A 26,777-nucleotide genomic window follows, 5' to 3' on the forward strand; every position below is an offset into this window, starting at 1 on the left:
TATGTCTAAATACCCTCCTAGAGACGTCAGTGCCGTTTAGGAAGAGAATTACCTCAAATGAAAACCAGAAGGAAGATATTTTTTTTTTTTATCCTTTTCTTGTCCCCTAAACCCACGTTACACCTGAGGGCAGTAACATACAGGGAAGATTTTTGTAAATTCAGTATCACTTTCCCTCACAGCAACGTTCTCTTTACATGACAGGGTGAGGAGGGGTGCACTCCTTTCCTCTTTTTTTTTTTTTTTTTTTTTTTTTTTCCCTTACCTTCAGTAAATGCCTTGCGTTCGTGTTTGTTTAACAGTGAGTCGCTTGGTAAACAAGACAATCAAAAGAACATTTGAGACTACGTGGATACATTTCTCTGGTGCTTGTAGACGCCTGGACACCCAGAGGAGTTGTTGAATGCCTCTCTTTTCGTCTTTCCTTTATTTACCCAAATTAACTCAGAGAAAGCTTTTAACCGAGGGGAGATTTAAGGTGATAAGCAGCGAACAGACGGTCTGCACTGCAAGCCTGCGTTTCGAACTGCAGCCGGCCGCGGAGCAAAAGGGATGAGGTGCTTCAAAGGCTAAATTGGTTTTTTTGTTTGGTTGGGGTTTTTTTGGGTTTTTTTTGGTTTTTTTTTCCTTTTGGTTGACATTTTTCTTCTTTAGAACACGGAGATCGTTTCTTCTTCCTCGAAATACTCCGACTGTTGTCTGCCAGTGCAATCTCATTTTAAACAGTTATTTTAGATGAAGTCTCTCACCGACTGGTTTGGCAATTATATCAGGCTTTTGAGAGTCCGCTATGGTTTTAGGAAAGGCTCTACACCCTTCTCCCACCACTCCAGGCGCTCTCTCTCTGCTCTATCTACTCTTTTCAGAAGCTAGCAGTTTTAGGAGCAGCATCGTTTTCTTAGGGTTATTTTCCCCAAGGGACATACGAGATTTGAAATAGTCCCGCTCCCCGGGAAAAAAAAAAAAAGAGAAACCCCACATGCACTTTGCAAGCAGTTTTAAAGCAGCTCTGTCTTCTAATGTAGGAGGATTTGGGTTTGGGTTTTTTCTCTCTTTTTTTTTTTTTTTTTTTTTTTTTTCCCCTCTTCCCTGTTCGTGGAACTGTTTATTGTTTTGTTTTGTTTTCCAGCGTGTATAAAGAAAGTTAATTAAAATCNCCCTCTTCCCTGTTCGTGGAACTGTTTATTGTTTTGTTTTGTTTTCCAGCGTGTATAAAGAAAGTTAATTAAAATCTTTCTCCATCCTTCTCTCCCTCCGCCGAGGGACCCTATTCACGCTGTCCCGCAGCGCATCAGCCCAAAGGAAAACCGTTCATGGTTCAAGTTGGGGGTGTCAGGGAGGAGGGGCAGCAGGGGACGTGACCGCAGCTTATCTCCCGCAAGCGCGACCACTTGCTCCGTGGGCTTTGGGGTGGGGAAATGTACGCGGGTGTGTAAAACCGTGGCGATCCTCACCACCCGCAGTCCTGCGGGACCTCGGCCGCTCATCCCCGCTGCCCAGCGGAGAGGCGATGGCCAAAACGTACCCACCTCAAGGCAAATAAACCCCCAACAGGTACGCGGGGGGAAGATGCGTGTGTGTGCGTCTGTGTGTGCCCGTGGATTTCTGTGTGTGCCCGTGGATGTCTGTGTGTCCCCACTCCCCCGGCCGCGCGGCCAGGTCAGAGGGCGGACACAGGGAGAGAGGGGAGGCGGGAGAGGGGTGGGGATGTATCCCCGTGACGCCACCGCCCCCTCCGCCAGTGGGAGGCCGGGCGAGGAGCGGCGGCGGCCAACGGGACGCGAGGCGGGTCCGTGAGTGGCATTGAGGGAGGGCTCGGCCAGGGGGGAGGGAGGGGGGCCAAGGGGGGAGTTGGAGAGAAATGAAGTTGTGCTAAAAGGCTTTTAGCCATCAAGAAGTTATTAGGCATTTCTCAGCCGCAAATTAGGGATTCTTCATTAATACCAACCTCGCCCCCCCACCCCACCCTACCCCACCCCACCCCTCGTTATGTGAGACGGAGAGCCTGGGAGCCGATAAAGGGGATGGGGAGGCGGCAATGTCTGACTGCCCATCGGTGCGAGGAGCAGTGACAGGCGCAAACTTTTCCCTGTGCCATTAATGAGCCAATTAAAGAGTTGGGCTCCTCACCCCGGGAGAGCTCTCTGCAGGCTGCCGGGCTCAGGGATTCAAGGTAGGTGAAAAGAGGATCAGAACCCACCACAATCTGCCAGCCTCAGAGAAGAACCGCAGTGATGTGCGGTACTAGGCTGTGGGTCGCTTCCTCACGGTGGAAAATGAGGAGGAAAAAAAAAAAAAAAAAAAAAAAAAAGAGAGATAATTTGGTTGGAAAAATGTGATTTTTGGGTGGATTCCGGCACGGGGCAGGGCTGGTTAGAGCGTGCCTCCCCTGGCTGGGGTGCAGCTGAGGTAGACACCCCCGACCCCAGCCGAGGAATGAGGACAGTAGCCGAGGAGAAATTCAAAAGAAACAGAGAAAAAAAGAAAAAGAAAAAAGAAAAGGAGAAGAAAAAAGGAAAGAAAAGAGAAAAGGGCAAACAAGCAGAAATACTCCGTGACTGGAAATGTATCCCTCACTGAGGGTCTGGCAGAGCGGAGTGCGGGGAGGTCTGGCCGCCGGCGCGGTGCCGGCCCGAGGGAACGCGAAGGGGACGGCGCAGCCCCGGCAGCAGCAAAGCCGGTAACGCCGGGAGCCGGGAACTGCTTTCTGCTGCGCTTTCGTTCTGGTCATGCAGTGCACACCTGGGCTGGGAAGTGAGAGGGCTGTGGGAGGAGAGTGCGGGGCAGGCTTCTCCACGGGCGCGCTAGATGGGAAAATACACTTTTTTTTTTCCTTTCCCCTCTGGCGGGAGAAAATACTACACCCGCCGGAGGCTGGTTGTTGATTATTATTTCTCGCTGCTCCTCTGCGGCGCCGTGTACTGGCTCTCTCACTCCAGGACTGCTGTTGTCTTCACAGAGAGAGGCTCCGGGGAAGTCACCCAGCGCCCTGGGAGGCAGCCCGCGGCCGTGCTTTTCGGCCCTCGGATTGACAACGAATCACTGGAAAAAACGGGATTACTATGACCCTCTTCCGAGGAGCTATGCTGCCGGCCATGAGTAGGAAAAAAGGCCAGAAATACATCGTTTGGTTGCTGTCTGGTGCCTCAATCTTCTAGCTTTTATTCTTTTTTTTTCTTTTTTTCTTTTCTTTTTTTTTTTTTAATGCAGTTGTTTGGTGTGCTGAGCTGCATTGGATGCTTTTTTCATTTAATTGACTCTGCTTTTCAGAGTATATGTACTTTTTTTTTTTTTTTTTTTAAGAACATCTCTACTCTTCAATACTTGTTTGCATTTACACAACAGAACGGTTTTTCTGAGTAATGGCCACGCTCAGATTCACCGCCTGATGCTCCGGAGAGATGAATTGCAGATGAGTTTCCCTTCCACCTTTGGATGAATCTCTGGAGTTTAAATTGTAGCAAGGAAGCGGGAAAAAAACACGATGAAAGAGAAGTCCAAAAATGCTGCCCGGACTAGACGGGAGAAAGAAAACAGTGAATTTTATGAACTGGCTAAATTACTACCCCTGCCCTCCGCTATCACCTCTCAGCTGGACAAAGCATCCATAATCAGACTCACCACCAGCTATTTAAAAATGAGAGTGGTTTTTCCTGAAGGTAGGTGGGAATGCCTATTCGCCTCTATTTTCATTCTGATCCAGGTGTCATTTATCATTTTACGGTTAAAAAAAAAAAAAGTAAATTCCTTGGGATGTGCTCGGAGACAGGGTGCCCTCCGCTGTCACTTTCCTCTGCTGTAAGTACTTTCCCTTTAGTTCCTATAACAGGTTTTGTTGGAGACTTATGGTTCTTTTGTCAACACTTGAAGACACTGAGTTCTGCTATGTGTTCTGCTAAAGCAAACCCGTATTTTTTTTTTCTCCAGTCTCCCAGTCGAATGTGCATTCTCCACCAAGCACACGCAAGGCCTAAGAGGGCATGATTCACCCCTATTTATAGTCATTCTGTGAGGGCGAGTTAGTATATGGGTAAATATTTACATAAGTCTATGCAAAGTCCTAAAGCCTTAGTTCAGCACTCGAGGAAAGGTACGGTGTACAGGTACAGGACACGCGTGCAGGCGTGCTCACACCCTGTCTAAATAAGTCGAGTACACAGAATCGCATCGTCAGTGTGCTGTGTCTCGTTCTGAGGATCACTAGGGCAGTTTGAGTGCGTTAATCGACCTCGGAAAATTTTAGCAGGAGTTTTGCATCCAGATATAGTCAATCCCCTTGACCATCCAAAGCTGCAAAACGAGTGGCCCAACCTAGACATGATTCTCCTCGACAGCCAACAGTAAACTTCACGTTAACTTCCACGGCAGCAACAACCCGCCTATCTAGCAAAAGAAAGCTTAAGAGTCCTGAAGTGTCTTACGCTTTTAAATAGAATTAAGATCTACAGCGACCTTCTTTGGTCTTCTAGATTAGCTGCCAAGAAAAACAAACAACACGAAGTTAAGAGAGTCAGAATAAAGTTCTTCCATGTTCTCACTCTATTGATTTTATAAGATGTAGGGGGAAAAAATTTTTAAATTTCACGAACCTCTTATTTAGATCAACTCCACGGAGTTGTGGTCTGTATGAAAGAAAATATATCAAGAGCTTTTTTTCCCCCCCAATATTAAATTCGCTGTATCTTTTGCTCGAAAGTGAGTGTACATAAAAAACAACGTAATACAGCTATGTCCCCATGAGTTTTCTGTAGCTGTATCTCGACTCGGTTGGCCTGTATTTTTTACAAATTAAGAGAGTGTATATAGCCTGGTATTGTTTTGCTCTTGTTTTGTCTGATTTGGTGGTTTGAGGGGTTTTTAATTTTTTTTCGTCAGCTAAATTTGTTGACTACTGGTACTAATTCTACTTTTTAAAATAAATATGTAATGTGACAGTCATTTGGATGGGGGAGGTAATCTCCTTCCTACACACCCCCAGGTTATGGATGAACATCTATACCTGGAGTCCAAGGCAGTAATTTCCAATCCAGTGCATTTTACAATAATTTTTTGAAACAACTTTCCGTATCATCAAGTCACTTGTAAGCAAAGAAGGGGTTAAATGAAACCTTTAAAAATAGTAATTTAAGTCTTCATCAAGCCACTTTCCTCTTCTATTTGCTCTGCCACCTTGAAGATCATTATGCGGGACAGTCCTCTGTTTCAAAGGAGACGGAGTTGTCCTTTATGCTGTCAGCGCATACTTTATAAAAATAAAGCTATTGCAAACCTTGATGCCCATGATGTTCCTAAAAGGATTATTAGCAATGATTTGTCAACTCCTGCGGTCTCAGTAGGCTACCTTTCTGCGTGATTTCGAGCAGGTCTCGTCAATTACTGGTGCCTATGTAGCGGGTTGTTTGATCAGAAGAAGCATATGGTGTTGCTTGTAGGCTGTGAGTAATCACGGGAAGAGAAGAATAGCTGATCCCCGTCCCTCGGTGGCAGCGCAGGATGCCTGAATGCCCTGGGGAACGGTGTGGCGAAGCGCGCCGGGGCCGAGGCCGCTGCCGGCCGCAGCAGATGCTAATTTGAGTGCAGAGGCAGCGGGGGCGGCTGAGCTGGGCTCGGGGGGCAGCGGAGCCTTCGCAGCCTCATTAAAGTCAAACTGCGTATTAGAAAGAAAGGCAGGGAGCAGGATCGGGAGGGCTCGCCCCTCTGAGGAGCTGCCGCGGGAGGCCCGGCGCAGAGCGGGCTGCAGCTCCACTCGGGACCGCCGCCCCCGCATCCCTGCGCGGGGCCGCGGCCGGGGGCGCGCTGCAAGCGGGGCACAAGGCCCGGGAGCGGGGGTCGCAACGTGGCGTGGAGCCGGGCGGCTTCCCCGCGGGCCCACGCGGGTTCCCTCTCCCTCCCACGTACTTCCGAGGAGGCGGGGAGAGGGGAGCGGGGCCCAGCTCGGCCCCAGCCCAGCGGGTTTCCCTGCGCTCGCCCGTGCCGCGATAAAACACGGGCGAGGCGCCCACGAGCGGCCTCCCGGCGCTGCGCCTGTGCCTGGCCGTGAGAGAGTCGAGCCCGGGTGATGTTTGCCGAGAGCCCGGGGGACGCAGTGGGCTCCGGGAGCGCGGCAGAGCAGCTTGAGCCCCGGTTGTTAGTTCTTTTGTGCTTGTCTGGCTGCGTATGAGTGTAGAGAGGCAAGGAAGCGGGGAGCTATTCTGGTTTTTCAGTGTCCCCACCTAGAAAAAAAAAAAAAATTAAAATGTCATTTCTTCTCTGAGAAGAGAGAACAGGTAGCCGGGGGAATGACGCACGGGAGGGACAAGTCTTTCTCAACGGAGGGATGTTGGATGGATACAATGCGGTTCCTTTCGCTTGTATTTCCCTGGGGAGGAAAGCGATACAAGCATCGGGACAGACCCGATGAGTTGGCCAAAACACTGGAGATGGGTAGCAGGAGGCTCGGGAGCACGGCGGAATGTCATGTCCTACATTTAAAGAGATCTTGGAGGAGTCAGGGTAGGGAAGCGTTGTCTCCGTAAGAGCAAGCTGCACTTCCAGAGAAACTCATACCCCCTCTCCCTGGTACAAGAGGGAATTTCCATCTGCCCAGAGAGTGCTTGTATAGAGTTGGTTGTAAATAATCACGTACAGAAAGATATACACTCCTCATCTCCACGCACACGCGGGGCTGGGGACAGGGCGGAGAGAATCGGTGTGCGCTTGCCTGCATATTTTTGTGACTGAAAGGTCCCTATAGAGAAAGAAGGTGGGCAGATTTCGGGCTCATTTTGGAAACAAGAGTTTTCTGGGAATGAAATACCAGGAGAGTCACACACAAAATAGGCACGTGGGGTTTCTTTCCTACCCCCAGACACTTAAGCACAAGGCAGTGGAACTGGACAAACTTCACAAAGCGGGTAGATATTTTTCTATGAGCTCTCTCGTAATGGTTGTGCAATTCTCACAAGTTATTGAAACGCCTGGGTTGCTCTTTCTACCCCTAATTTCACTTTATTTGGTCTTCAGGAGATTAAAACTGTCAAGGACGTATGTTTCTTGCATCTTTTCAATACTAGAGCACTTCTTTCCAGGAGGAAAAAGCTTATAAGACCTATACTGCTTTTCGGTGATCAGAGAGCTTTGGAAAGAGTGAATATCTGCTCATTTTCTGAGGATATTAAGAAAGAGTCTTAAGGGTTGTTTGTTTGTTTGTTTGTTTTTCAAGCAGGACTTTTTAATAAATTAATTCCTGATTTAACGTTCATTAATATAAAATCGAATTATTAGTATTTATTTATAAATTGCCAATAGTAAGTGATGTAGATACAAAAATTTAGGTAGAAAAATCTCCAGGGTGTTGAAGGACTAAAAGAATTTTCCGCCAAAACCAATGCGATCACCATTACTATTGCAGGGTAATTCTTCGCTGACCTTCGCTAGTATCCAGAAAGCAAAGGAGAAAAAAATTTAATAAAACCCAAACAAAAAACCCCAGGTGCCACAATAATTATTTTTTTTTTCTTTTGCGTTTCTTTTTTAGTTAGGAATATTTTAAAGGTTCTATTCTTCATCCGTGACCAGAGATGCAAAAGGACGATTTGCAGTCTGTCCTAGTGGGAAGGGATCGTTTTGGCGCAGAGAGGCGTTTTCGTTTCGAGACAAAAGCAGAGACTCCGTTTACATAAACTTTCGCCGAATCAGGATGGTTAACATTTCAATATTGAAACCCTTAACCTTGTTTTATTTTAAAGGAGGAAGAGATCAACAGAAAAAAAAAAAATCCGTTTCCCACGTGGATAGGTGATTTAATGCTGTTTTTCTTGCTGCAAAGGGAAATGATTGAGCATTGGGTTTCAGTGTTTATTTTCTTACAGAAGTTTTTCTCATTTAAGCAGCAGTTTACTCTCCAAGCTGAATCTCTGTTTAACTCCAGTTTTGATGTGAACTTAAATGTGAAGAGCAGAACTAAACTACTAGCAAGATCGTTGAAAAAAAAAACCAAACAAACCCACAGAATTATGTTTTAGAAGGAATACTTTATGACAAGACCGGGGTGGGGAGGGGAAATAATATTTCCTTTGGAAACATACAACCATTTTAGTGTTGGAGAATATTTTTCAACTTGCATATAAACAGCGTGTGCGCCAATGCAAATCCTTCCTTCCCCTATTCCTTCGAAATAAGAGCTACTTGAATGTGAGTCTTCTGGAGAAACGAATAAGTAGTGGGTGCTCGAAAATGCCCTGATTTTTCCCCCCCTCTCTCCAATTTGGACATGGTTCCATTTGTTTGCATTTCAAAGCGCAATCCCGCTACCCTGTGTGTGCCAAAATCCTGGTCTTTCTATAAGTGAAACAGCCTCAGCATTATTTCCACTACCATTTTCTTAACAGGGATGTTTGTTTAGTCAACAGGGGTTTTCCTCCCTGTTATAATGAATTTTATAAAGAAAGAGGGATACTAATTTTTCTCTGCTTCAAATGAATACGTCTGATTTACCGAGATAATAAATCTTTACAAACCCTTGCTAATGGCATCCGCAGGCAGTGGAAATGAGCAGCTTTTTTTTTTTGCTTTNTTTTTTTTTTTTTTTTTTTTTTTTTTTTTTTTTCCGCATAGCTTATTTTATTCCATCTGAGCCCTCCACGGCGACCCAGTCCTTCACAGAAGTCTCATTTGGCCGAGATTTTGAGTTATCATTAACCACTGCCTGTTAAATTAACTGGGAAATCAGCTCTGTCTAGCGTTGGGCGATTGCAGAACGGAACGCTGGCGGCAGACGATTTAATTAAATGGTTAATCGAATCAAGCTAATTCCTCTATACAACATCCAGTTGCCTTTTGGCTTGCCTGCTGGACGAGCAGCTTATGCTCCCGCGACTCCCGGAGCTGTTGCTTGTCATTTTCCCTGGACAAAGAGGGAGAATGATCGCGTGGGAGATGGAGACTGAACTGTCCTGCCTCCCTCTTCCCTAACAACTTCTGTGCCCCACTTGTCCTTTGCTCTTAAGGCGGCAGCAGCGCCGGCGAGGGGCAGCAGGAGGAAGGGAAGGCGCTGCTTGGAGCTGCTCACGAAGGTGACATTCTCGTCCCGCCTGTAGAGAGGCTTTGCTGGGCAGGTTAAACGAAGCCGGTGCCCGTGCCGACCCTCATCAGTCTGCCCAGCACGGCGAAGGGGGCTTGCGGGGCCCTGTCCGCCCCGGTGCCGCGGAAAAGGAGCGAGCCCCGGGGCGAGGTGAGCGATGGTCCAGCATCCCGCGCCCTCCGTGGGGTCAGCATCCCCTCGGCGCCGGAGGGCGAGAGCGAGCTACTGCTCCTCCTTTTTTAATAACCATTGAGCGGCTCTTGAAAGAGCAGAGAAAAAGCAACGAAACCAAAGCACACGGAGACGTCCCCGGGCCGCGGCCCCCTGGAGATCTGGGAAAGCGGCGGCGGGGGCCGCTGCCCGAAGAGGGAGTTTTGAGGAACTCCTGGAAGAGAAACGCGTTATGGACCTGCTGGGACCCGACTTAGGGAAGACTCCCTGCGGTTGCCCCGTCGGGCAGGCTCCCAGCGCTGCTCCGGGAGAGCCCCCAGCTTCTCCCCCTGCCCATCCACAACAACAGGAAAGAACTCCCTGCCTACGGGGCTTCGTCTCCAAGCCAGCTTCCCTGGGCCTCGCCCAGCCTTGCGGGGCGGTGCGCCAGACAGCAGCAAACCCGGGAGGGGTGCCCAAGGGTTCCCCGGCCCCGGAGGGAGCTGGCCTCAGGCTCTGGCCCCCAAAGAAGTGGGTCTGGAGCTCAGGATGGGCTCTCCACTAAGTGTTTTTAAACGGGGTCATCAAGTCGCCCGCTACAGTGAATCCGGATTGTGCTGAGGTTTCATGACGGAGAGTCCGCTGGGGAAATCGCCTCAACTGCTTTTAAAAGCCGGCAAATCAGGGCAAAGTAGATAAGGGCTTGCATCTTCTGGCCACCCCACCCCCACCGTCACCCCCGCCCCCCTTTGCTATTGCCAGACAAAGGACAGGGTCGAGATGGGCTCTGAGCTGCAGATGCTCACAGAGGGACAAGTAACCCGGAGATCAAGCAGGGCCAAGGAGCTGCCCTGGCTTCTCGGAGTCTCATTTCCCTGCGCCTGCCTTCCTCCGTCTTTGCCTAGATCAAATTAGAAACGATTCAGGAATCTCTTCCCCCTTCGGTGGGTCAGAGGAGCTTCTTGAAACAGTATCGCCACTGGATAAGGACGGTGCCCACCCAGCCCCTGGTTCCATTGGCTGTCGACATCAAGGCTTGCATCAATCAAAAGATGAGGGGAAGGAAAGACAGGACCAGGGCAGTGCAGCGCGGCAGGTCTGGCTGTGCGCCCGGCCTGGGGGACAGGCTGGCGGGGCGGAGCGGAGCGGCTCTCTCAATGCCGGGGGTGGGCACGGCTGGGTGGGAGAAGGCATTTCACAGGGACTCGCCGGTGTAGAGAGCCCAGGAAACCGATGGACGTGCTTTTTGATGTGGAAAGCACAGTGGCCTTCCACTGGAGAATGTCGAGAGAAACGATGAGTATAGGCTCCGCGCAGTATAGGTTCCGCGCAGTATAGGTGAAGGCTGTTGCGTAACGATGAGCGATAGGCGGAATAAAATGCTTTCCTTTTCTTCTTTTTTAAAAAATATATATTTTAAAAAAAGTTCTTTTTTCCTTTTTTTTTTTTTTTTTTCCTTCCCCTTCACGACAGCAGACAATTTCTCGTGGCACAAATAGTTTATCTTCTCCGGAAAAAAAGTTCATCGAGTGAAAGAGATTGTTAGATAGGAGGAAGAGTTTGTTAGGCAGGAACATATAATCTATATTTTGGCAAGAGTATCAAATTCATTCTGAAATAAAAGCTCGATCAATTTTTAAAAAATTTCTTTTTCTGCTTGAATAACACAGCTGGGTGATGCCTTGAGCTTATGTTAGACAGTTGCTCATCATTCATTCGCCAAGACCTGACCTAAATGGTGCCTGTGGGATTAGGTCAATTTTAGTGGATCTACTTCGCCTCATTTGGTTACTAATTGGTTTCTTGTTTTATAAATCGAAATCTCATTTTCAGGAAATTACAAAACCCATGCAGCCAGTCCATGGAGGTAATCCGTGGGTCGGGGGTATTTAAATGGAAATGGTTCTGCAATGCATCAAGTATTAAGCAACAGTAAAACTTCCTCTCTATTTCCAAATGAAATGTGAGCTCGCTAGCTCCTTAGATCCATAATAGATACATCCCTTCTAAAGCTACTTATGTAAATATGATAAACCAGACCGCGGTGGGGGAGGGGCCGCAGGGAAGAAAGCAAATTTTATCTGCTAAGGTTAATGTAGCATAACTTGGAAATCTTCCAAAATAGATTATGTTTTGCTTTGTCTTCGGCCACTTTAGCTGGGAAAATCCTTTGCCTAAAAACGATTTAGTTATCCTTCTCCTCACAAAGCTGCTTGTTTCTATTCCAAAGCTATTATGCTGTTGGCTCTCCAAATTACAAGAGAATCTTTAGATCTTGTTTCCAATCGTAATCCTGGAGCAAAAGGGAGAGCTGATTTCCTTGTTTTGTTTTAAATAGACAATCAAAGGATTTGCAGAATTTTCTGCGGTAGGTCAAGTGCAAGAAATCACAGTTTGCTCCCCCGATAAAAGGAAATTGCATGTTAAAGCGAATAGACGGGGGAGGGGGGGAGTGAAAATTAGCGGAGGGGGCTTTCTCTTATAATCTTTTAAAACAGTATTTAAAGGGCATCAGGAGAGGCCGTCGATTTGGGAAAGGCTGGGATTGGCAACGATTACAAATAGTCTCCGACTTGAAAGTGCTGAAAACATCTGGGCAGCACAAAGGATCGTCTCGTGTGACAGGATTTCAAAAAGCCGGTTCAGGTAGACAAGTGAAAACGTTTAATTATAAACCATGAGCAGACAGAGCCCAGCAGCGCGGCGCTTCCACCTGAAACATATAGAGGAGCTCAGCGCGCCGTGAAGAACCGCCTTCCCGAGGGAGGTTAACCTGCAATGCCCATGAGCTGTTCATTAACCCGCTGAGGTCGGGTTATTTTCTCTTTTAGGAGAAAAATAATTAGAGCCATAAACTTAGATTAATAAGCAACTTAAATAATAGGCGGGCAGTGCAGATTTGGTCTTGAATAAAGAAACCTGTCACTCAGATTTCCCTCCGGGTGGGGGGATGTGCCCAGCGGGCCACCCTGGCTCCCCAGCAGAGAAACCTCCGAGGAGCTCGGGAAAAGCAAATACACCGTGGGCTTTTCTCTCTTTCCCTGGAAGCTGTGTAAGATTTGCCAGCTCCTTCCTGAATACAGGGGGCGGAGGTGATCCTCCATCCTGCCGGCTGGCTCCCCGTTAATTGGCGTGGAGGAATCAATGGGAAGGAGCCTGTTTCTGACTGGCGACCTGCTACATGCTGAGGCTGCAGGGTGAGGAACGGGCCAGAGAGAATCTTCTGCCTCTGTAGGGTTATGAAGTTAAGGAAGAAGGAAAACAGTGTAGGAGCGGTGAAGAGACAAGTTGTTGTGAAGAGGTGGAGGAGGAAGGGGAGAGAAGGAAGCGAAAGGCGGGGACGAGCGGGGCGCACGGCTCCGGCTCTAGGGCCGCCCTGGGATGCCCCGTTAGCTTTGCTCGGACCGGCAAACACCTGGGTGAGGCCGGTCAATAGCGAGGGATGCTCGCGGCTGCCTGCTGTCAGCACCTCGTCTGTTTGTCTCGAAATAACTGGAAAACGAGGTCTTGCCTTTCCCGAACCCTCACTGCCGTGGTGAGCACACCCTGCCAGCTCGGGTCCCCTTGCGACCTGCATCCCAGCCATTGATCAGGATTTGTAGGTTCTCTCTCCGTTTTACTCTGTCTTACCGCTTGTGCGTGTTGGAGTGAGACTTATTTCAAGGCACAAGCCTCAAAGGTTTTAACTGACCCGTTTAAATTATCTCAGCAGCAACACCGTGAAAAGGCATTGTCCATGAATAGCTTTATTCCTGTGAAGTAACTTCCACGTGGCTTTTATTACTCCCCACCTTGCATAGGAGAAAACAAGAGGCGTGTAAAACATTAGATAAATCCGAAAAGCTTAATTTCTCGAAGGAGTTCTATGGAGGCAAATGGCCTCTCCTTGCAGCGGGAACCATCCTGCCCACGGGAGCAGCAGCAGGAGAGATGGAAGGGATAGGGGTGAATCCTGGAGACAGGCTTCGTGGGGCAGGAGGGAGGGCGGTCCGTGCCGTTGGACAGTGACTTGTCTGAGAAATCGTGAGGTTAAGACGCTTTCCCTGAAGTTCAAGGGGGACAGTTTCCACTAGCAGAAAGCAGCACTGAAAAGCACTTCAATCTGGCATGCTATTTCACTTAGGTCTTAAAAAATTAATTTCACCGTTAACTTAAAATAAGTACTCGGGTATCTTTCTTTCTGAGGAATCAGATATTGAAAAAAAAAAAAAATGCACAGAAGAGGCTTCTATCTGCAATGAAGTCACACCTAGTTTTCCAAAGATTGTATGTATGTATGTATATATGATTTAGACTGTATTCAAGGAAAAAAATGTTCCCTCCATAAGGCCCACACGAGCCAATTTTTCATCTCCTGACCTTACTTTTCTTTTTTGTTTGTCTTAAATAACAGGACTTGGAGAAGCCTGGGGCCACTCCAGCCGAACCAGTCCACTGGATAATGTTGGACGAGAACTGGGATCCCATCTTTTGCAGGTACTAGTCTGGAAACGATAGGCATATGGCATTAATGATTAAAGATATAATTCTCTATTCTGAGCTTTCAATTGCCACCTTGACTAATTTTTAACTGTTCAAGTGTTTAATAGAAAGGTAGGCAGGAGGGAAACCGCTTCAGAATGTGAACAACTGTGATTCAATGTCGTGTGTTTTGCTGGGGCTGTGGCTTGGTCCCTCTGGGTCCTTTGCCTCAGAATCATCTAACAGTGCGTCCACAGTGAGGGATTCACAGTGTGTCCCAGGGTGCCAGAGATACAGGAGCACGACTTTTCCCCAATTTATTTACAAAGTGACATGTATCATCGATGTTATGAAGCTCAAAGTGGTGTGGCAGGGGGAGGCTCTAGCGACAGGTTAGGGAAGGCTGTCCAGGATAGAAGGGCTCAGCCGGCACCGACATTAGCAAGGACACAAATCAGGGAGGACAGGTCTGAAAACTCACAGCCCTCTGAAACAGTAAAGAATATTAGCGATGATCATCACCACGTGTTTCTGGCGGAATCATGTGGCCTTTGGAGGGCTTGTTCTGATCTTGGTACACTCAAAAGTCCCATTTGTGTCTGCTGAAATGTACCTGACAAATTGTCTTATTTACACTGTGGAGAGTTTTAGATTCTCTTTGATTGCTTAAATTCTCCTTATAAAACACACAAGCACCCTGTGACATTTGAAATAGGATAGAAGTATTCGGGATTTTTGGGACCCACATATTAATCACTAGGTAGCCAGGACCTCTTCTTAGATACTTCCAAGGCACTTTGCATTACTTTTGAGCTCAGCACCTCTGAGAAGTGGGTTGTGTCTCAGGGCTCCGGCAGCTTTAGAGGGATTCTTGTCCAAGATTTGCCCATTTCCTTCCAACTTCTTGAATAATCAGAGCCTGAGCATAGACACACGTTTTCTAAAAGAAATCGGAGGGACAGGTATTTAATGGATCTGTCTATTTTGATTTATTTATATTCCCAACTTTCTTCTGCAGACTCTGGACGGTTTCATATTTGTTGTGGCTCCAGATGGAAAGATCATGTACATCTCGGAGACTGCCTCGGTGCACCTGGGCTTGTCGCAGGTACGCTGGGGGGTCTGCTAGCCCCTGTGCTTGCCTGCACCACCCCCGCGACTGACAGGAGAAAGTGCGCGGTGCCGGCGATGAGCCCTCCTCCTCCTCCTCTCTCACAGGTAGAGCTGACTGGCAACAGCATTTACGAGTACATCCACCCCGCCGACCATGACGAGATGACGGCGGTGCTGACGGCGCACCAGCCTTACCACTCGCACTTCGTGCAGGGTAAAGTACACAGCCCCCGCCCCCGCCTGGCCGCCGTCGTCGCGTAGGCGACCGCGCAGAGCTAGCGGAGCCTGGGGCTCACCCCATCTCTGCCTTTCCCCCTTCCCAGAGTACGAGATCGAGAGATCCTTTTTCCTGAGGATGAAGTGCGTTCTGGCCAAGAGGAACGCGGGTCTTACCTGCGGGGGCTACAAGGTGCGTGCCCGCGGCCAGATTCTGCGTTCCCCCCCGCACCCGCCTTCCTGCGCCGGGAAGGCTGTGAAAATGGGGAGAGAAGAGGGGGCGAGACCTTTTCTTGCGGGGGTTTTCCCAGCCCAGGACTCTTTCATGTGGTTCATTTCTCTCAGAGTTTCAGGTTGAAGAGCTCAAACCACAAAACCAAAAGCAATCGAGCTCCCCTTGATGCTGTTTGTGGGCTTTTTTTTTTTTTTTTTTTTCTTCCCCCTCTTTGAATTGAACCTCGCACAACCACTGAGATTCCCAGTGACAGCCCTCAGGTGATACAATGGGAGCCCTGGGTTAATTAGTTTCTATATTAGGTAATTCGTCAGCTGCAGAGGTAGCTCCCCCAGTTAAGGGTTTTGACCAGGTGCTTCACGGGGCTCCTCGGTAAGGAAAGCCCTACTCCTCGCTGTGTTGTGTCAGCCACACAACTCCGAGCAGGGGGTTGTACCCGTAACCCAAGGAGAGGCTGTGTCATAATGTACCGTAGACCAAGAACACCTGCTGAACTCCAAGAGGAAAAATTAATAGAGAAGTAAGAGTGGAAGTAGACAGCAGTCATCTGCAAGGATACGCTTAGAATATGTACTTTAAATCAAAGGTACTTTTTGGCCATGGATTGCGCCTGCTCCATCTATATAATAGACGTATTCTACACATGTGACATATGCACACATGTAAACTCTTTCTCACATGCATACACTCTTCATTACAAAGTCATAATGGATTGTTGCAGTGGATTGGTAGTTCCGCGTCTTTCCTTTTCAGAAGAATAATAAAAGCGCAGTTAGGAAGTGGGCCAAAAACCACTTAAGCCAGTGGAAAAAAAAAAATCTTGTCGACTCTAATGGACCTTAGACCGACGCTGAACTCTAGTATGGGAAAAAAAACCCTCAACCCCGATAGAACCGCAGAGAACTCCCAGACGGTGCCGCTCTGGCAGGGCAGAGACGCAGGTCAGCGGCTCCCGGGAGCCCGGCAGCCGCACGGGCAGGGGGATGGGGGTATTGGCCGGGCCCTCTTCGTGAGGAGGGACACCCTTCCCCCCTGCTGGGTAGCCGCCAAGCTTTCCTGTGTCTCTGGCAGGTCATTCACTGCAGCGGGTACCTGAAGATCCGCCAGTACAGCCTGGACATGTCCCCCTTCGACGGCTGCTACCAAAATGTTGGCTTGGTCGCTGTGGGCCACTCGCTGCCACCCAGCGCCGTGACGGAGATCAAGCTCCACAGCAATATGTTCATGTTTCGGGCCAGCCTAGACATGAAGCTCATATTCTTAGATTCCAGGTGAGCTGGGGTTATTTCCAAATCTATTCCCCTAGCTCGTCCCTTCTTCCCCAGGCCTCCTTTCCTCTTCTCTCACCCACTTACATTTGCTGCTTATATCTCTTGCAGGGTAGCTGAGCTAACAGGATACGAGCCCCAGGACTTGATAGAGAAGACCCTATACCACCACGTCCATGGCTGTGACACCTTTCACCTGCGCTGCGCACACCACTTGTGTAAGGATGTCTTCTTGTTTAAACCCCGCCCCCCATCTTCTCCCTTTGCAGAAGGACTTTAGGGCTGCTGGGATCTACCCCTAGGTCGGAACGTGTAAAGCCAGCTCTCTGGAGGGCAGAATAAGCAAAATCTTCTTCAGGTTTTAGTGAAACGAGGTTAGATGGAGACTGAACTCTGAGCTGGACGCAGGCGGCAAACAAAGGGGATCGACAGTGAAAGGCTATTTTTCCATCCTCTTCTTTTGGTTGTAGGACAAGAACTGCCCTGCACAAGTCTCAGGCGCTCTTGTCTCTTCAAATTCTGTCTAGGAAAACCCTTTTTTCCTGCTCCAAAAACCCGTGCCAGTGAAATTCAAATACTTTTTTTTTTTTACTTCCACCAAGTCTTACAAATCTTATCTGTATATCTAATTTCGGCTGCAGTAGTGAGCCTGATTTGGCGAGATGTACTTTACTCTATTTTGATGTCATAATGACATTAATACACGGACAGATGAATAAAAAGGATATTAATTTCTGGTAAGTTTCCTTACATAACAAGAAGAGATAAAACCCAGAGACAGATTTACAGAACAAAATCTCGATGATGATACTTCAAGATGGGAATATGTGGGGTTCCAAGGTTGCCGTAGCCGACCACAAATAAGCACACACACGCACGCACGGACTCCGGCCCTACCAATCTTCCCTATCAGCCTTTGATAACGATCTCAGGTACTGGGATGAGCCCTGCCTGGGGCTCCACCGCCCTTGTCCCCGCCGCTAAGAGGTTCCTAAACCCTCTGGCCGCCCACAGGGCTCTGGAGGGTGTGTGCGCCCCTTCCACGGGGCTGATCAAACCAGAGGCTGGAGCCACGCTGAGGCTCTCCTCGCTTTGTCCCCGCAGTGCTGGTGAAAGGGCAGGTGACCACCAAGTACTACCGCTTCTTGGCCAAGCACGGCGGCTGGGTGTGGGTGCAGAGCTACGCCACCATCGTGCACAACAGCCGCTCCTCCCGCCCGCACTGCATCGTCAGCGTCAACTACGTGCTCACGTAAGTCAGCCTGGGGCCGCTCCGAGCTGCGGGGGCCGGGCGGGACCGAGCGTCGGGCACTGCGGTGCGCCCCGCTCTGCCCCGGGGCCGGGGCCGCTCCTCCCTCCCGCCGCCTCCGCTTCCCTCGCCGCCGCACTGACCAGGGCAGGCTCGCCAGGTCTGCTAGGAAACACATTGAGCGCTTTCATCCAGATGAAGGGTTTCCCGTCCGCCTGTTTCTTTCTATTTCGAGAGAGGAAAAGATTTAGAGGTTTGTCACCCACATATTTTGCTGTCCACCACTTTCCCCCCCCCCCCCCCCCCCCCCCTTTAGTTTAAATGCACCCAGCATTAAATAAAATTTAATGCGGCGTAAAAGAAAAGACTTCCACGTACGGAGTTATTTATATTTAACAAACAGGACATCTGTTTTTCTTTTCAAAAATCTGGGGTTTGAAGTTCTTAATTTCATCCAGAGTCTCTATCAAAGCTCGGAGATTTCTTTTTTGTTCTTGGAGAGCGATCCTCAGAGTGAACCACAAAGAAAGTTGGTGACCAGAAGGGTCAGTAGAACTTAAAAAAAAAAAAAAAAAAAAAATTAAATAGGAAAAAAATCCCACCAGAGTAAGTGCTGAGATACCATATATCTCAATACATCTCCCTAAATTTTGAAATGGCTGGATTGTGCCCTAGCTGTGCTGCTTGCACTGAAACACGGTGAGGGAAGGGAACTCGGCTGGACTATTTTTAAATGTTTTCATGGTAGTTATTAGTATCCTGTTTGGACATAGCAGTAACTGTTGCAGCAGTGATGCTTCATTAGGATGGTAGGACCAGTCAGGCTGGCGGTCCTACGTTTTTCCTTGGGACTGGATATTCCTCTGGTCCGCTGCTCTTTTTTTTTTTTTTTTTTTTTTTTTCTTCCCTCTGGAGACATGTAGGCATTAGAAACATCTGAGAGGTTCAACCCTCCCTTTCCTAAAGCTGTGGCCAGGGCGGCATCATGATCTTGCCATCACGGCTTTGGTGCTTGCACAGGTGGCGAGTGGTTTGGTAGCTCAGTTGAAGGAGTGCTTCCCAAAATGAAGTGGCTCGACACGGAGGCCACGACTCTGGTCTTGTGTGGAGGGGCTGCCGGTGGAGTGGCAAAAAAAGGTGAAGGTCACTGCGCCTGCACTCCTAGGGCATAATCCCTTTGGTATGTAAGGTGATAATGGGCTTCGCGCTCTAAGATAAGACATTACGTCTGCATGAAAAAATACCTTTTGGTCAGCACTCTGCTGTAGTGAGTAAGCTGCGATTCCCCTTTAAATAAATTTTATTTTCTTTTTCTTTTATTTGGTATGGGGAGTAATACTCTGTCATTTCCTCAGTAAGGATGGTATCAGTAGAGGTGTTATCACTTCTGCTTTAGCTGTTCTGCACATTTCTATGTCCATTTCCCCTATACCAGTCCCTCTCTGTATTTTATGCTTCCCAGTTAAGTCCACGCACCTGCTTCGGGTGAACGGGGAACCGCAAAGCCGGAAGTTAGTGCACTGTATCCCTAAGAAGCAAGGAACCCTAAGGCAACCAGCATGTTGGAGTGGTTTTAGCTCCAGAAACGCTATGGTTTTCTGGATAATTTGAGATTATCGGTGGTTTCCCTTTTCTTTAATCCCCAAAGCGTGAACATCAGTCACGGAATTCTACCTCTAATGGTCCGAGTCGAAATGAAGCACCCCAGCGGACCTGCTGAAAGCACAGCTGGGCATCTGGCAGAATCCGTCCCTTGCTTGCCATGCCACGAGAATTTCAGGCTGGCACGGCAAGCACGGCCCTGGTACCCTGTGGGGGCCGGTCAGACAAACCCGTCAGAGCCGTGACTGCTTGTCCCGTGTGTCTGTGTGCTGTCAGTGGCCCGGGGCTGTGTCTGGCAGCCTGTTCGCGCCCGCTCGCACTGTCACTGCCCTGCTGCTCCGCTGCGCCTCTGCCCGCGGGGGCGGCCGCCGGACAGCCCCGAGCGGCCGAGGCTCCCAGCCCCGGCAGGAATCCCCGGCCGTCCGGGAGCTGCACCCGGAGTGCCTCAACACTCTCCTGCCCGCCTCACAGAACGGCGCTGCAAGGAAGATTCTCCCCTGGGGAGCGGTATCCTTACAGGGCAACTCCTCCTCTTCAGCTGATTTATCGTTGGAGGCAGAGTCTTTATACTTCGGTACGGTTACATGGATTTTCAGAACCTGTTTGCAGCCAAATCGACACGTAGGAGGACTACAGCTGTGCTTTCAAGATTTCCTTTAGAGAATGATGTTACACCGCGGGGCAGCTTCGTTATGCTTGGATGTGAGTCTCCAAGACTCCCTTTGCACTCTTGGCTTAATTGCCTCGAATGTGAAGGATGGCGGGAGGGCAGAGAGGGAGCCAGGCTGGCTGGAGTAGGGATGCTGAAATCTGGGAGGCCCGGCACCATCTGCAGCAACTGCCATGTGCTGCTGTCGACTGCAATGTAGACACTGCCACTGCATAAAAATCTAATTTTGATATGCTCAGGTCCTCGAGGTCTCATCGAGCCTGGCTGGCTCTTCATTAGGGTGCTGCAGAACAGATCACATTCTGCTTGCTTCTGCAGCAGGGCTGCCACTGCTGAAATTGCTGCCCTGCCTCCAAGAGATGGGTGTAGCTTCCACTGAAAAATTAGACAATAATAATAATGAAAATAATAGAAATAATAATAATAATAATCATCATTATTATTATTATTATTATTCTTGGACTAGCCAGCCATTCAGAAAATAGAACAGGCCCTGCCATTTGCCAGGTGACTGTGAGCAGAGAAAGGTCTGGTTTTAAAAAACTCAGATGGAGTCAGCCTCTGAAGCAGATAACTTGAGGTGGAGGGCACTGTTAGGGAAAGGCTCATGGTGGCAGAGTTGGCTAGGGGGATGCTGAACTCCTACCAAGAGCAGGCTTAATTGTCTTAATGAGCAATTTAGAGTCAGCATGCAATCACTCAAATGAGGGAGGCAGGTGGGGAAAATATAGAGGAAAATGTAAGGTTACAGGGACTTGTGGTTTTCCTCTGGCATGAGGTAGGCCTTCCTGCAGGAGGGCTGGACAGAGGTCCTGTAGCACTCAAAATCTGCAAGTGTTTAATATATTTTCTGCTGGTATAAATCTCATAGAAACTGCTGTTCTTTAAGGACATTGGATTTTCTCAGCAAACCAAGAGAGGCTGAGATGAGCAGTGTGTGTGTGCCCTCCTATGCTTTTCCCACCCGGCAGCAGGTGTGTGGTAGAGCCCTTAGTGCAGCTCCTGGCAGAGAGACAGGTGCAGGTGTATCCACTGCAGCCAGGTTGTGTTATAAACCCAGCAGAGAAACACGTGCTTATAAAAGAGAAATACAAGACTTTTCATATTGACTCTTGCATGTTTAAGATGAGGGGAAAACAAAAGAGGTGCAAACTAGAGCTTTTGTGTTTTGAAAGAACAGAATCGAAATCCCACACATTTGGGGTTGCAGGGTAGAACTTGAAAGGTGGGATGACTCCTGCTGAAAAAATCATTTGAATACAGGAAATTCTGGTCTTTTTGGAGGGCAAATTACAAAAGGGTTCATAAGTTTTGGAAGATGTAGAGCGGGTTTTGACCTGCTAAGTCAGGTCAAAATTCTTCACACAAGTAAAACCACAGGGTGTGTTTTTTTTTTTTTTTGTTTTGGTCATGGGATAAGGAGCTTTTTCTCACTGTTGAGGGGAACCTGAGTTCTCTGTTTTGTGAAAGAGCAGGTACTGAGTGCCATAAGAGCCAAAATGGTCTGGAGCAGTTTCAGTGTAGGATGGGTAGGAAGAAGAATCTTTACCTTGCAACATCCCAGCTCCCCTGGGTAAGAGTGATGATGGAAAAGAAAAGAATGAGAAGGAGAGTTTATGCAAGAAGGACCACACACACCCTAGTTAAAAAAATTAATAAGAGGTGATTTTAATTTTGTTTAAATTCCAAGTTTTGACAACATGAATGCTAAGCTTGGGAACAAATGTTTGTAGTAAGTAAATATGCTGAAATAAATAAGCACAGTAGCAATGGCACTTCAGAAACAAAAGGAAAGGGGATTTTTTTTGTGTAATAGAGGTGTATCAAAAATTAATATAAATTACCTTTACGGACTCTGTCCTTAAAGCACGCATATTTGGTCTTCATTATATTCTGCTTTGGATATGTGAGTATAGACATGGAATATTTGTTTCTTATTTGTTCTGTACACACAGCCACCATATCATTGATTATTAGCTGTGCATGTTTATCACATAAATGGACTCAAGTATGAGTCAATTAATAGAGAAGGAAAGTGTTGAAGTTAAGTTTATATTTAGATTGCAAACAACCCTCCTTTAAACAAATGGATAATGCAAAGTCCAAATCCTTTGACTTTCTGAGCATGAGCAATATTAATTTCTCCCCAGAGAAAGCTAGAGAAGCATTCCTGTATACATTTTGTTGTCCTTTAGCATTTAAAAGAATAGAAATAGTGGTGTCCTATACAGATAACATGGATTAGGTACATAATTGTGACTAATCTCTGTTCTAATGATACAGCATGTATTTGATATGGTTCCAGTTGACCTCTTCATGTTACATTGTGTAACTGGCTGATTAGAAACACAAATTGAATGCAATTTATTTGAAAGATTATTTCACAAATAACTGCCATATTGACAAATGTTTTACCAAACAATGTGATGAATGCAATTTAGAATAAATTAACCATTAATTGTATCTACACACTTAATCGTTAAGTTGCTATTATTACTATTTTTAGCTTTGTGCACTACCAGATTTTAAATTATTGTATAAGAAAGGTGGTATCTTTATGTGTGATAGCTCAGACTTCAAAAACATCCTGGCATATTCCTTTCTAGCGTCTTAAATGGGCTTTAGGGAATTTTGTGTTTCATGTGAAAAAGCTCTCCCCATATTTGTGGACAGTTACAATTCTATGTTTTCATCGCTTTTCATAGAAATCCTCTTTTTATCCTGTCTCTTGTACATAAGGTCTCACTTCTGCCTCTTCCTAGTTAGTGGGAGAATCCACAAACTGTATTTCCGTACCCACAGGCCTCAATTTCTTGAACGTTTCTTTTAAACTGACCCATTTGGAATTGCCACAGTTCTTTCCTTGGTCATAGGTAGATCTTGTACCTCTTGTATCTCTCAAGTGTGTGATGGAGTAGGTAGGACAGGGAACACCCTGGGAAAGTTACCCTTCCTCATATCATTAGTGTAATTTGTCGTATGAGTAAGCTTAGTCATCCAACTTAAATACTAGCAATAAGGCTTAGTGACTTTGCCTGGATAATGTTTGGGTTGTTTTTTTTTTCTTAAATAGTTGTAAATAGTAGTAACAAATTTGGCCTGCTACTTTTCCTTTATACTTCTCCATATTAATAGGAAATTTTGCCACTTGCTTAGTAGTGCACAGAACTGGGTCCTACTTTTTCTGTTCAATCTGCAATGTACTTTTCCTAAGACTGGAAAGCCTACCATCATTCCCATGATTTGATTAGCAACATAAATACATAGATGAATTATTTTAATAAATCAAAAAGCTTGGGAAACACATGTTTCAAAGGGAAAATTAAAAGAACTCTTCTTGAACTACTCAGTGCAGTATTCTGTTTGTTCACCATTAGTTTTTATTACAGACTTGTCTCCCTGGAACATTGTTTATATATTTCTTGCAAATAGGAGACAGACTTTTCCAGGTGTCCACAATACGTTTCTGCAGTTCTTTGTTCATGTAGGGGCTTTCTCAGCTACTATTTGTTTAATTCACTCCAAATTTCTATGCTTGTATTTAAACCAGGTGACTGTAATGGCCAAGGCACTAAAACTGTGAGCCAGAGCTGAGAGTCACTGTTCATATGAAGAGTTTTATTTGCTAGAGTAAGGATTAAAGGATTGCAGCTCAGACCTATGGAAAAAATCCCTCCAGTTTTTAGTTTAAGTGCATGCATGCTGAGAGTCTCACATGGCACGAAATTCAAGGTTGCAAAAAAGTGACTTTATTCCAAGGAAGAAGAGTGATTTCAAATTCTTCCCACTTCATTTTCCCATTCAGTGTGTGGCTGCTCCAGGCCTTTGGAAGCACCCTCCTCTCAAATACTGAGTTACAGATCTTACAAAACATTTGTCTGGAGCTGAGACACATTCAGCAGGGGCAGTGGCTGAAACAATTACTACCTCCAGCTGTCTGCCTCACTTCACTGATGAAAGGTACAGGGCTTGCTCCAGGGACTCTTTTTCCTAAAATGCCGTGGTTTATGGTTTAAGGTAAACTGCCACAGATTTTACTTTACATGGAAGCTTAGGACTGTACACTGTAGCACAGCTGTTCTTGCTAGAGAGGTTGTCCACACTTTATCCTAACTCTGCCCTTCCTCAATCTGAATGGCATAAACGTGGCTTGTGAACATCATGCCAGCAGCTGGGTGCTCCAATGCCTTTTGGGGGTCAGTATCTGTGGTCCTTCTATGTGGCAGAGCAGAGGAGATAGTGAACCATGGAGTTTAGGGCTATATTCATGGCTCTGTGATAGTTCAGAGAACTGGAAGAGCGTCTGCTGGTTTTACTACACCACATTTGTAGCTTGTCTACTGTGGACTGTGTTAGCGGCTGTGCAGAAGAGACATGCCAAGCAGGCCACTGCTATCAAAGGATTCCCCTCCATGCTCCCACCCTCTTAATACTCTGCATAAAACCGGATACAGAACTGGCTCCTGCTCTCATAACAACAGCAGTATGTTCCTTAAGTAGGCTTACAATTTTACTAGCTCTGCTTCTGTTTCCTTAATCCGTTGCATGTTTGCTTTTGCTGCTCTGTGCTGCATTTTAGTACTGCTGCTATTCCCATGTCATTTCACTGTAATTATTGTGAGGTACAACAGGTGTGATAAGTTACTAAACTGTTTCTGAAGCAGGATCTTCCCGCTACATTATGTTGTTCTTGCTAGTTTTTATTCGTACACAAATGTGGCGTTTTGACACAGCCTAAATTAAGTGTTAACAAATAAATCTCCTTTGTCCGTTCAACAGTGGCAAGTATCTGTTTGAAATCTAATTCTCCTTCCCTCACCTCTCTTTTGTACTTTACAGTGTGGGCCAGGCTCCAGCACATATGTTCGTACTCAGTGGGTTACTTCAGAGGCAGCCCCTTTCACTTTGATGACACTATTTATGGAGGCAGGCACTGCTCTGTGTGAACAAGGGTATAGCGTCTGACCCTTTGGAAGGCTTGGGATGGCTGAAGTCTGGAGTCAATCTCACGATCTTTAACACACTTAGATGATTTATTCCTGTTGTTGTCTTTTGTTATCATCCACTTAGTGCAATTAAATTGCAGAAGTTCTGACTTACTAAAGCGCTTGAGCACATGTCAGACTCTAAAAGTTCTTAGATATAACTTTCAGTAAACGATTATATCCTGGTGAATTCCGTCTTGAAATTAAAAAGCCCTTAGGCACACGTGTGGAAATAAGAATATTCCTTGGCTTTGCCAAATAGAGATGGCTTGAAGGACGCATTTTGTTACTGTGTTGAATTGGGGCCTAATAGAGAACAGCCGTAGTTTTTCAGCTACAAACCACTGTGTATAAATCTTGGGGACAGCAATGTTGAAAATAACAGCTATTATCTGCAAAAGCTTCAGTGCGGCTATGGAAACTCAAATGCCTGGCTAACTAAAGTTTGGCAATACTCATAGCATTGTGCAGATATTTTGACATAACCTAGAGTGAAGACCTTTAAACTCATCCAGCATTCAATGCTCTTACATCTGTGCTGTCAGTGACGAAGCAAACATGCCCTGAAGGCACACTGTTCCCAAGTAGCCTGTAGCTTTGATTGTCTCTGTACTATGTTTGGCAGCTGGTAGCCTGGGCTACTGCTATAGAAAACTCTCTGCCTTAGGCCCTGGGTTGCTGAAATCCACCCAAAGGCATTACATGCTATTTTTCTGTTGCTATTTCCAAAGACTGTTTTGTTCACAGGACAAAATAATAACCTTTAATGACTGCTTCGTGAGGCCTATCTCAATGGAGTATTTGCTCACAGAAAGGCTGGATTTGGGGATAAATAGCCTGATCGCATCCTCCCCTTTGCAGCCAAACTTCTGAATGCTGTTTGGCTGCAAAATAATTCTGTTGATCCTAAGCTTCTGGTAGGATAGTTAAATTGTCATCTTTCAAAAGATAATCAGCCTCCTTAGTGCTCTCTGGTCTGTGGAAAACAGCAGTAGGGGTGTGTCTGTGGCTTCACTCCAAAGAGAACTGCCTGTCTGTGTGACTGCAATGGTGTAATATGGGAACATGCAGCTGGGGCTTCCATGGTGCTATCTAGTGAGCTCAGGAAAACAATAGGAGAGAAGGTGCACAGAGCTGTTTGCACAAGTTTGACACTCTTATGTTGCCCTATATGTGCTATAGCAGTTGCCACCACAAGCATAGCAAATCTCATACAATGCAACGTACTGGACTCTGCACAAACAAAATCAAGCGTTCAGTTCCTTCGGCTGCAGACTAGATGTAGTGCTGGTTGGAGGACAGCTGTAGGTTGGCAGTGGAGTTGATCTGCATGAATGCTGTGGACAGTTTTATGGGAACAATTAAGAGTGTCTCTGCGTAGTCAGAGACAGTCCTAAGCATCCGGAAACCCTTGATGAATATGCGTGTGGAGCAGTGACAACAGAATGACTAAAGCCAAACCAAGCCCTGACTGCACTTGTCAAAGCTATGACCAAGAAGACAAAGGTACTAGGCAGACTAAGGCTTCTAAAGAAGACCATAGCTAGATATTATTGTGTTTTATTAGATTATTTACATTTACTTTTTGAGAAATTTTAGACATACCTATTAAGTATTTGACTACCTATAGATGCTCAACCCACTGGAGACTTACAAAAGCTAGATTTTTACATGGGTATGTATTTATTGAACTGTACATGTTAATGTAGAGTTTTTGTTATCCTAGCATTTTCAAAAAGAAATAACTGCCATTAAAAAAACCTTCTG

The 26,777-nt window shown here is 46.8% G+C and overlaps 1 protein-coding gene across 3 annotated transcripts in view; it reads left to right on the plus strand.

Annotated features, from left to right (window-relative positions):
- The first annotated feature begins 1,928 nt into the window (after nucleotides 1-1,928).
- The window catches only part of SIM1 (SIM bHLH transcription factor 1), a 52,128-nt gene continuing 27,279 nt past the window's right edge, over nucleotides 1,929-26,777 (plus strand). The window contains exons 1-9 of one of the 3 annotated variants that reach the window (XM_033512861.1): nucleotides 1,929-2,173; nucleotides 2,960-3,659; nucleotides 13,605-13,687; nucleotides 14,691-14,780; nucleotides 14,891-14,999; nucleotides 15,109-15,194; nucleotides 16,308-16,507; nucleotides 16,616-16,722; nucleotides 17,609-17,756. In XM_033512861.1, coding sequence (XP_033368752.1) covers nucleotides 3,485-3,659; nucleotides 13,605-13,687; nucleotides 14,691-14,780; nucleotides 14,891-14,999; nucleotides 15,109-15,194; nucleotides 16,308-16,507; nucleotides 16,616-16,722; nucleotides 17,609-17,756 — 998 coding nt within the window. In that variant the 5' untranslated portion in view covers nucleotides 1,929-2,173; nucleotides 2,960-3,484. Of the gene's footprint in view, nucleotides 2,174-2,959; nucleotides 3,660-12,142; nucleotides 12,409-13,604; nucleotides 13,688-14,690; nucleotides 14,781-14,890; nucleotides 15,000-15,108; nucleotides 15,195-16,307; nucleotides 16,508-16,615; nucleotides 16,723-17,608; nucleotides 17,757-26,777 lie in introns of those variants that run through there. The other 2 variants (XM_015623146.3, XM_015623147.2) reach the window with 2 other exon arrangements.

Source organism: Parus major, chromosome 3 (assembly GCF_001522545.3).
Source record: "Parus major isolate Abel chromosome 3, Parus_major1.1, whole genome shotgun sequence".
Lineage (NCBI taxonomy): Eukaryota > Metazoa > Chordata > Aves > Passeriformes > Paridae > Parus > Parus major.